This window comes from Arachis ipaensis, chromosome B06 (genome assembly GCF_000816755.2).
Source record: "Arachis ipaensis cultivar K30076 chromosome B06, Araip1.1, whole genome shotgun sequence".
Taxonomy (NCBI): domain Eukaryota; kingdom Viridiplantae; phylum Streptophyta; class Magnoliopsida; order Fabales; family Fabaceae; genus Arachis; species Arachis ipaensis.
Window position 1 is genome coordinate 4,137,194 of NC_029790.2, and position 11,250 is coordinate 4,148,443.

General features: G+C 36.5%; 2 protein-coding genes across 9 annotated transcripts; one reads left to right on the forward strand and one right to left on the reverse strand.

Moving 5' to 3' along the window:
- LOC107645448 lies at window positions 791-6,233 on the forward strand. 8 transcript variants are annotated; one of them, XM_016349477.2, is made up of 9 exons: window positions 793-1,095; window positions 2,204-2,359; window positions 2,675-3,535; window positions 3,660-3,930; window positions 4,096-4,302; window positions 4,405-4,578; window positions 4,898-5,095; window positions 5,184-5,297; window positions 5,580-6,233. In XM_016349477.2, exons 3-9 carry the CDS (start codon window positions 2,697-2,699, stop codon window positions 5,913-5,915), a joined length of 2,139 nt encoding a protein of 712 aa, XP_016204963.1. In that variant the 5' UTR covers window positions 793-1,095; window positions 2,204-2,359; window positions 2,675-2,696; the 3' UTR covers window positions 5,916-6,233. The 8 variants fall into 8 exon arrangements, with proteins under 8 accessions (XP_016204958.1, XP_016204957.1, XP_016204963.1 ...); XM_016349476.2 differs by having other exon boundaries at window positions 793-1,044; XM_016349479.2 differs by lacking the exon at window positions 793-1,095 and adding an exon at window positions 1,646-2,038.
- LOC107645450 (probably inactive leucine-rich repeat receptor-like protein kinase At5g06940) lies at window positions 6,532-10,252 on the reverse strand. Its single transcript, XM_016349480.2, has 2 exons — window positions 7,803-10,252; window positions 6,532-7,149 (listed from the first exon to the last, which is right to left on the reverse strand). The coding sequence occupies exons 1-2, from the start codon at window positions 10,111-10,113 to the stop codon at window positions 6,767-6,769; spliced, it is 2,694 nt and encodes an 897-aa protein (XP_016204966.1). The 5' UTR covers window positions 10,114-10,252; the 3' UTR covers window positions 6,532-6,766.

Below are 11,250 nucleotides of genomic sequence, written 5' to 3' on the forward strand. Positions count from 1 at the left end.
GTGAATTAAAAAATATTAAAAATTTTAAAATTATAAAAAATTGAGAAAAAAATTGAAGAAAGGACTAATTTGGTGTGCGACATTCAATTTTCAGGGACTAAAATAAGTATGCAAAGTAAAGGACCAATTTGGTGCATTTGTAATAATGACATAATGAATAACACGTGGACAAATAATATTTGAACACATGGCATAATTTGACACGTGGTAAAATAGTATTGTGACATGTGACATAACCATCCATGTCATCATGCCATGTGTCGCTGACCGACACATCATCGTACCGTTACATGTGGTCAAACTACGAAGTAACACGTGTTATCAAAGATTCACGTCATTAAGCCACGTTAGCGCATTAACAGAAAATGGGTGAGTGACTAATATGATACAATTTTTCTAATATAAAAAACGTAAATAATACAATTAAAAATTTTATGGACGATTTTAGTGCAGCATAAATTTCAGGAACCACTTTAAAAATTTAGTCTGAGCAATCTAAAAATATGTATCAATAATTTAATACTCTTTCTCAATTTCTAAAAATATTAAAAAGACTGAAATTTTATTTCCTTAAACAATCAAACATAGGGAGGGTCATGGAAGACGGTGTTGAGACCTAGTGGAGCCCACGAGGATCCCATCAAGACCCATGAGTTTGACTTCCATTAATTAACCGGCCACAGCCGGTGAGTTTTGGTGGCACCGACACACATTTTCCGGTTACCGCTGTTACTTCTAATCAGTTTTAAAAACGTGACCCCGTTCCCGCACTCTATCCCTCTCAAGTTGTAATTAACAATATCAATGTGGTTAATCCCAAAGGGTTTAGGTTCGATTCTCGGTGTTAATTCCATCATTTTGGAGTATTAATCACTCCTCTTTGTCTTTCTCTCTCATTACGCCCCGTGCTTCTTTTCTTCTTCTTCGCTTCTCTTCTCTCTGTACTTGCAAGTTGCAACCTTTTCTTTCTTCCTCTTCTGTTAGTTGCGTTTCACGTGACACACCAAATAATTCAAACGCTCTCTCCGAATTGACCACACACAAGTTCGTACCAACTCTTTCATCTGCGTTTTTGGAACCTTTTATATAGATCTTGTTCGTTTCCTACTACTACTCTCACTTCACTTCTCATTCTCTACTTTACTTTCTTTGTATGACATTTTACTTGTTTTGTTCTTCAAATGTAGATATGGATGTGGATATACTTGTCATTTTATATGGAATCATGCATCAAAGTTTTCTCTTTGATTGTGGTTGCACTTATGGATTTGGATTTTAGATGCTTGTGGTTGTGGTAACTTCATGTTGTTGTTGATGTAGCGGTTTTTAACTAATGCGGACAAAGTTTTTTTCTTTGGTTGATGAATAGGGTTGGTCAAAGAAGAAAGATTGGCGAAATTGTGATACAGATTAGTGACAGTTGTTAAAATGGCGTCATTCAAATTATTGGAATATATAATAGACAGCTTGCAAATTTTGATGATGTTGATGGAAATGGAACACATTTCGTTCTTATTCAGTCATCAACCACTCTCACTTTATTGACACTGCATTTCAAGATTCCTTTTTTAGATTTTTACTCAGAAAATGGTTTCCTTTAGAAGCATCTTGTTTGGTTTGCCATTCTTCTTCCTCTTTTTTATTTTTATCGTGTTAAAGAATATTTCATTTTCAATGATATCACTTTGTCTTCGTCCATCATTCCCTTTTGCTTTCTAAATTTGACTTGGTTTAAGACAAATTAGTGATGTTCCTTTTATTTGTCTACTCTCGCTAAACAGAATATTGGAAAGTTTTATGTGTTATTACGATTTTAGGAATCTACTAGATTTTAAATAAAATTGATAAGATCGCGTTGGAAGCAATAACGTGTATCAAATAGCTTGGCATTATGCATCTATGTTATTTCTTCATATTAATATCTGCCTACCGACACTGTTGTTGGTTTCTGCTGAAGTCCTGAATTATATTCGGTGGAAACTTTCTGCACTTGTCATCTTGCTGATTTTTCCATTTTTAGCTTGTGCTGTGCTTGCTGGTACATCCAGACAGAGATTTTTATCTCCTTAGTTTTATAAATTATGATCATTGTGATGAATGTTTTAATTTTTAAATGCCTTCAAAACTATGTTATAAATTATGCTTGATGAATGATTTTTACTAATATCTGTCTCTCTTCCTTTTGATTTAACCACTTTTGCAGGTAGATCATAGCTGTTTTTGAATCACTGGAAAAGCAGCCCCCAAGAAGTTCTGGAGTTTTAAGGCGGAGGAATCACTATCCTGGGAAGTAGGTATGGATGGTGGCTACATACTCTAGGAGCTGAGAATTGTGTTGCACCAAAGGCAGCTTGCTAAGGTTAGTTTATGCTATCATTCCCCCTGTCACAGCTTCTTCATTAAATTGATATTTGAGGGAATTTGAAACCATGAAAGAAATTGAGAAGAGAAAAACTGCAAGGAATAGTGAGACCAAGAGTTCGAGAAGAACAGTAAGGAAAGAGAATATATTGCAAGATAATTCATCCAAAACATTAAGCGAAAAAGGAACAGAATCTAAGGCACCCCTGGCTAGACAAACCGCAAAAAGTTTTACAAGTGATTCAAACACGGTCTCAGAGAATTCGGAAACTTATGAAAACATGGTTATACATTATGTGGATGATGTTAACAGGTCTGAGGAGGTACCTGTTGAGATGAAAGTTAATGAAATGGTAGCTAGTGAAAGCAAAAATAAAGTAGTTGATGGTCATTCCAGCGATATGGAGAAAGAGCGAAATGATGGGAATGAAGAAGTGTCAGATACGGAGACAGTAAAGGATTCAGTATCATCACAAGGTGATTCTTTCACAAATGAGGATGATGAAAATTCTGAAAAAGCTTCTAAAGATCCCAAAAGTAAGGTTAGAGTAGCTCCTATAGAAGGCAATCGTCGATTAAGGGAGAGATCTGATAGAAAAACTAATAAACAAGCAGCAAAGGTATCCAATGGTAATCAAAAGAAACCTATCAACTCAAATAAAGGGCCTTCTAGAGTTACCAACAAAAACACTCCTTCAACCAATTTCAAGGCTGTGAAAGCTCCTGCAAAACTTTCGTCAGAATTGTCTGATGGAAATGGAATTGATGAAAAATCTGTTCATGTGGTCAAGGAAATTGATATTGTGGATGGATCCTCAAATGGTGCTCAGAGTGTAGGAAGTGAAGATGAAAGTAATGAAACAGTTGATGTTGAAGTAAAAGTTGAGCATGAAGATAATGCAGCCATGCAATCAAAAATTGAGGAAATGGAAGTGCGAATTGAAAAGCTAGAAGAGGAACTAAGAGAAGTTGCTGCACTTGAGGTGTCACTTTATTCTGTGGTACCAGAGCATGGGAGCTCAGCGCACAAAGTGCACACACCTGCTCGTCGCCTTTCTAGGTTATATATACATGCTTGTAAGCATTGGACCCAAGACCGGCGGGCGACAATTGCCAAGAATACTGTTTCTGGCCTTATTTTGGTGGCCAAATCTTGTGGTAATGATGTTTCAAGGTATGTACATTATACCACATTGTTAAGATTTTGTCATCTACTGATTTTGGCCTTTTTTTTTTAATCCAAGATTTTGGCTATGTATTTTGAACAATCAATATTCTGATCTTGATTTCTGTTATAGGTTAACTTACTGGTTGTCAAATACTGTTGTGCTGAGAGAGATACTTTCACAAGCCTTTGGGAGCTCATTTCAAACTAGCCACCTTGTGAGGTTAGCCGAGTCAAATGGGAAGTCTACAGCACTGAAATGGAAAGTTGGCTCCATTGGCAAACAAGGAAAGGGCTTTGTGAAGTTTGTTGAAGATTGGCAAGAGACAGGAACATTCGGATCTGCACTAGAAAGAGTAGAATCATGGATATTCTCTCGGCTAGTGGAATCAGTATGGTGGCAGGTATAAATGTTTGTCTCCTATTGTGAAATTATCATTGGTGCTTATAATCAAGATATAGGTGCATTTGCTGATGCAAGGAAATAACCCTTCTTAATTTTGCTTGGTATAAGGGGGAGGAGTACATACTCCATTAGCAATAACTTTAGCTGCATGCTATGTTTTCAGGCCTTGACTCCTTATATGCAGTCTCCAGTTGGAGACTCGTCAAATAAGTCCATTGGGAGGCTTTGGGGACCTTCCCTAGGTGATCAGAAGCAAGGGAGCTTTTCCATGAATCTATGGAGAAATGCTTTTCAAGATGCTTTTCAGCGGCTCTGTCCTGTTCGAGCAGGAGGTCATGAGTGTGGTTGTTTGCCTGTTTTGGCTAGAATGGTATGCTTTTTCTTTGTTACTAATATCCTTCCTTTCTGTAAGGAGCTTTTCATTCCCCTTTACTTTGCTTGAAATACTGAGTAGATGTAAAACCTTTCTCAGGTCATGGAACAGTGCATAGCTAGACTAGATGTAGCAATGTTCAATGCAATTCTTCGGGAGTCAGCACTTGAGATCCCAACTGATCCTGTATCAGATCCTATTGTGGATTCGAAGGTTTTGCCAATTCCCGCAGGAGATTTGAGCTTTGGTTCTGGTGCACAGATGAAAAATTCTGTATGTATATATTTGTTTGTATTAAACCTTATGGGGTGTGTCTATAACTTGAATTTGAATGTTTGGACAATAGGAAAATCTTCTATTGATTAAAAGCACCAGTTTCTTAGAGGGATAGTCATTAGGCATAAGATTCAAATTTTTGTTGCCTAGCATAGAATATTGCTGTAGTGATTGTTGGAAATAAAAATGATTAATATGAACTAACAAAATTGGGGTTTACAAACATGTTGATGTGAACAGCACAACTACTGTAGTTTCACGTTTTCATCTTATGGAAAGTTTGTTTAGGCTTATGAAAGGACTACTTGAACTGTAGGTTGGCAATTGGTCTCGATGGCTTACTGATATGTTCGGCATGGATGTTGAAGATTGTCTGCAAGATCAGGAGAGTGGTGAGAACGATGAGAGCAGGGACAACGATAGCAAACCTAAATCTTTTCTCCTCCTTAACGATTTGAGTGACCTTCTAATGCTCCCAAAGGATATGCTTATGGATAAACAAGTCAGACGAGAGGTTAATTCTCTTCTGTACCATTTCCCTTTCACTTTCTTTTTTGTTGCTCTATCATTATGTTTATTCTGTTTCTTTAATTGTTGAGCAGGTATGTCCATCCATCACCCTTTCGTTGATTATACGGGTGCTCTGCAACTTCACTCCTGATGAGTTCTGTCCAGATCCTGTTCCAGGAATTGTGCTGGAATCTCTGCATGAGGAGGTTTATTCATAATTTAGTTTTTTGCTTGATTTAATCAAACTTGTGAACATCAAATTTTGTTATTCAACTATACTATGTTATGAATGATTGGATGTCAAACTTAGTTATTGTGGTTTCTCTCAACATTCAAAACTAAACCTGTTTGCTTTTAATAAATGAACAGATATATTATTCTAATTCTCTCTCTGATAATGCCTAAAATATCAATTTCATGGAGCACCTATACTATATTACTACTAAAGGTAAAACTAGTTTTACTGAATTTATTTACTTTGTCTTTAGTTTATGGCGGAGAGGAAGTTGTCACCAGAATCTGCTAGGAGTTTCCCGTATGCGGCTGCTCCTGTTTTCTACGTTCCTCCCTCCTCGGCTAACGTGGCGGAGAAAGTTGCAGAGGCCGGAGGAAAGTCTCACCTAGAGAGGAATGCCTCAGCCGTTCAGAAGAGAGGATATACCAGTGATGAAGAACTGGAGGAACTTGATTCCCCTCTTACATCCATCATTGATAAGATGCCTTCATCTCCTACAGTTACTGCTAATGGAGAAGGCCATCACAACGAGCAAGGAAGTATCACAAATGTTAGATATCAACTCCTTCGAGAAGTCTGGTCCACGTGAAATCCTGCATTCATACTTTGTGTGTTTCCATCAAATGGTAAAGTGAATATGTAAGATATAGGTGCAATCAATTGTTGATGGAGGAGAGAAACAAATGGGAAAGATTCAAGATAATTTTAGAATCTTGGGTAATAGTGAAGCATGAGGTTGCAGTTTGTGTATATAAAGGAGAAGTTGGTATAGCACAACATTTGAGGATTTGATTTGTTCTGTTGTTTAAGTGTATGATCTATTTGTAATAGAAATTGTAATGTTGATTTATTACTATAAAAATATTCAAGCATCTATTACAATTTACAATATACAGGGCTTATGCATTGGATAATGTCTATACTCTTACACTCAGGGTTAGGAACTCTTGTTTGGTTAAGGCACAAAACCTTAAGTTTACTTCATGGATTATATTCATGCAGAATTACACATAATCCTAATTACTGAATGTGTTACTATCAGCAAATGAGGCACTGAAGGTTAAAAACTTCAAACCAATTCTCTTGACTCCCAAAATATTGACTTAAACAAGTATATTATATGGGACAATTTATTTAAGCCTAAATCTTTTTACTTCACAAAGTACGATAGAATTTCAGAAGTAGGCATCACATGCACAAAAAGCTAAGCCTAAAACAACACAAAAAACGATAGTTTATGAACAAATACAAGATGGTACCCATTAGACTACCATTACCAGTGGTAAGTAACCTGTGCGACACATTGAATGAGTCATTGCTCTAACAATTTCTATATTCCAAATTCATCACATTCCAAATAAAATAAAAAAGGAAACATGTGAAATATAAAGCTGATAATTTACATTACAAAGACTACACCCCCCAAAAAAATGTATATAATCAGATTGGAATATTGGAGTGTTCCTCATTTGGTGGTTGATCTTGCAAGTTTGCAATGCAAGTCCTTAACTCAAGGGACTGAAGAGACTTCACAACTTCCACCATTGATGGCCTCTTCTCAGGAACCACTGTGGTGCAACGGAGAGCAATGTCTAAGGCTCCAACCATTTCTTGGTGGCATGTAGTTGATGATATTCTTTGATCAAGAATTTGTTGCACCCCATTTGCTATATTCACTTTCCTCCTAACCCACTTCACTATGTCAATAATGGATTCACTTGATTCTGCTTTCTCAGCTTGTCTTCCACTCACTAGCTCTAGCAATACAACACCAAAGCTATACACATCTAATTGTTCAGTGGCTTTCTTGCTGTAACCATATTCTGCAATGGAATGTAACAGTATATCTAGTTAGTGCCATATTGTGCTATCATATCATGCACCACAATGAGAAAGAAATTATATGTTGGTGTTTAATTTAAATGCATCATGTGACATCCGATCAGGTGCTGCCATGTAAACAAAAAGAAATCATTTTTGTCTACGTGGCAGCATTGTCATCTGATTAGATGTCACAATGCATAGAAAAACTCATCACATGTTTTATAAGATGAAATGATCAATTTGCTGAACACACTAGGTGGGAAATATTTGTGCAGTGAGCTAATAGAAAGATGCACTTATAGTTTCTGTTTGACAAATATTCAAGGATGCAACTTCAAATATGAAAATGTGAAATCAAATGTTCATTCTGTGGTCATGGATAACTACTTATATCAGTAAATTTTAAGAAGAATTCTGCCTAATTTATCAGCTATCAAGAGACACAAGCTCTGCCATCAAATTTGCTAAGAGACAGAGAAGCCAATTTATAAGTCAACTAAACAGTTCACCTAAGAAACCAAGCTATTACCTTAGAAAGTTAACAATAGATCAAAATTTTAGAAATTACAGCATTGCATTTTCAGCTGAATGTTTTCACTATAGAACTGTTAAAACTTAAAACCTTTTATGTAATTCACATGACATCTCATACCTGGTGCAATGTAGCAGGAAGATGGTGCTTCAGAATCCAAAGTAGACTGAAATGCAGCTTCTCCAAGAACTCTATCAAGAGCAAAATCTGTGAGCTTTGGCTCAAAGTTTGCATCCAAAAGAATGTTACTGGACTTGACATTGCGGTGAAGCAATCGTGGCGCGTAGTCCTTGTGAAGATATGCAAGTCCCTGAGCAACTCCAATGGCAATCCTCAACCTAACACTCCACTCCAGCTTAAAATCCGGTCTCGAAATCAAATCCCTTAAGCTCCCTTCATTCAAGAACTCATAGATAAGAAAAACTGACTCATCAGAGTGGCAGAACCCCAGAATCTTAACAATGTTCTTGTGCCTAATCTTTGCCAGAGTCTTGACCTCGGATTTCAAACTCTTTGAGGACTGATTCCTAAAATTCACTAACTTCTTCACAGCAACAAGTTCACCACTTGGCAAGTTCATAACATAAACTCTTCCGAAAATGCCACCATTTCCCATTGAACTCTTCTCATTCATTCCTATGAGGAGATCATGCTCAGTGATCCTGAGGGGATAGAAGAACACTGATCTCCAAACACCTACTTCATTGTTTCCCTTACATGATCTCCTATACAATACAAAGCCACCAGCAACAATGGCAGTACCAGCAACAAAGGCTAAGGAGATCAATGCACATGTTAAGGTTGTAATGCCACCATTTTTGTGTCTTCCAACTTCATCAGAACAAGAATTGTCCAATCCAGGGCCACAAAGACCAGGATTTCCTTCCAAGAATGAAGCAGGAAGACCTGAAATCAAGGAATATGGTACTTTACCTGAAAGATCATTGAAGGAAACATTGAAAAGTGCAAGCTTCAGATTCTGAAGCCCTTCTGGGATTGGACCAGTGAGGTTGTTATCTGAGAGGTCAATGTAAGTCAACACTGGAAGCTCAGCAAGAGAAGAAGGTATTTCTCCGGTTAAACTATTATCAGCCAAAGAAAGTGAAACTAGCTTCCTGCATTTATTCAGTTCTGGGATTTGACCAGAGAGAGAATTGTGTGAGAGGTTCACAATGCTCATAACTGGTGAGTCACAAAAATTTGGTGGGATTTCACCATAGAAGTGGTTGAGTGATGCTGAGAATCTGTATAAGCTCTTAACAAGGCCAAGACCTTGAGGAATTTTGCCAGAGAAGGTGTTGTTGTCAAGCTGAACTTGCTCCAATTGTGAAGCTTCAGATACTGATTCAGGTATTTGACCTGAGAATCTGTTGTTCTCAGCTCTAATGAGCTTCACTTTTGGCAATGACCACAATGCAGAAGGTAAGTTACCAGAAAAACCATTGTTTTGAACTTGGAACCTCTCAAGACTCTTGCATTCACCAATGGAATTGTTTGGTATTAAACCAGTGAATGCATTTGTGTGGAGGCTGAGATGTATTATAAGGCCTCTGCAAATTCCACTTGGAAATGGCCCTGAGAGCTTGTTCTGTGAGACATCAAAGGAAACAAGGTTCTTGAGAGAAGAAGAAAGTTCTTGAGGAACTTTACCTGTGAGATTGTTCTCAGAGAGATCTAAATGAGTTAAGCCAAGTAATCCCACAAAAGAAGGTGGAATTTCTCCTTGGAGTGAAGAACCCTGCAGCATAAGCTGCTTCAGGTTCTTGAGTTCACCAATGTCATGTGGAATCTCACTCTCCAAGGTTGGATTCATAGACAAATCAAGAACCTCAAGCTTGGTTAAGTTTCCAAAGATAACAGGAACAGAACCTGAGAGCAAGTTGCTCCCCATGTTAAGTACTTGGAGATTCTTTAGTGAGCCTAAGGTATCAGGGATGATTCCTTCAATTTTGTTTTTGCTGAAGTCAAGAACTTTGAGAGAAGAAAACTGAGAAATCTGAGATGGGATAGTTCCCCATATGAGGTTGTTGCTGATGTTAAGAGTCTCCAGTGAGCTGCACTGTGAAAGATGAAGAGGTATGGGTTGGTTGAAGATGTTGTCAGCAAGGTTGAGATAAGACAAACTTGGAAGGTCACATATGGAAGCTGAGATATCACCAGAAAGATTCAAACTTTGAAGGCTGATTGAAGTTACAGAAGGTGGGGTTGTGCTAATGGAGCATGAGATTCCAGTCCAGTTACAGTGGTGTGTTGATGTAGTGTTTGACCAAGTTGACAAGGCATTCTTGGAGTCTTCAATGGAGGCCTTGAAGGACAGAAGGGTGTCAACCTCTGATGATGATGAACTAAGCTTGATAAAGAATGCAAAGGTAAGAGAGAGAAGAAGAAGAAGAAGGAATAAGGGGTATGTACAGAATTTAGTAGTAGCCATTAGCTATCACTATGTGTTTGTGTTTGTGTCTGCAAATGTAAAGAGATCTTTCTCTTCTTTGTGTTCTTTCAGCAAATCTTTTCTTTCTTTATATTCACTCTAATCAAAAGCCAGGGAATGTGAGACTCTACAATAGTCAATTCATATCAGATAAATATAAAATATGTTTTTCCGTAATATACCCAACTCGACATGTCAAGAACTAATATATTGCATATATGATCTTTATTTAATGTTTGTTGTCCGTTGCTCAATAAATTACTATATATGCAATCAAACAATCAACCTCTAATACTTATTTATGCGGATGAGTCAACTAATTACTCAATCAACTTTATCATTTGACCAACTCGATTACTCGAGTAAATGTCTTTTTGTTTAAACAATGACATCACATGTATGTTAAAATTATATAAAATATACATTAAAATACACATTAAGAATAAATAAAATTACATATATTTATACATAAATATATAGCGACTAATTTTTAAAATAGATCACTGTATATAACTTCCTTCATACTCGTTGATATCACTTATTTATCATTAGATGAAGTGTGATTTTTTGTAAAAGTAGAATTTAGAATTCATGTAATAATGAATGAATAATATATCAATGCAGAATAAAGATTTGATTTTCCATTTTTCTGCATGAAATTGCGTTGAGTTATGAAGCCTTTGCAAGACACAGCACAGGCCTCAAGAGAGCTTGGTGCCTAGTTTTCAACCATCTACCCCACCATTACTTTATTCTTCTTTCTCTTTTGTTTTCACTTATTAGAAACAAGAAACATTTATTTATTGCTGCTAACACATCGTTCCAAAACCTCATGAATTATTGGATGAAGTTAGGTGTATGCGTATCACTTCATTTGAGATAATGAAATTATATATGTTTGCTTCACCCCACAATTTCATATTTCAATAACAACTAGCAAGTAGCAATGCAGTCATAATTATTTTATAGATTTGTTATTCAACATTTTATCTTCACTTTTCAATTTGACTTCTTAGAGTATAATAGTCAACACTGTTAATAACTTCACATTTTTATGATAATATTATTTAAATCCTTTATTAATAAAACTAATAATAATTAAAATTCAACTATAAATATAACTAAAGATGATATTAT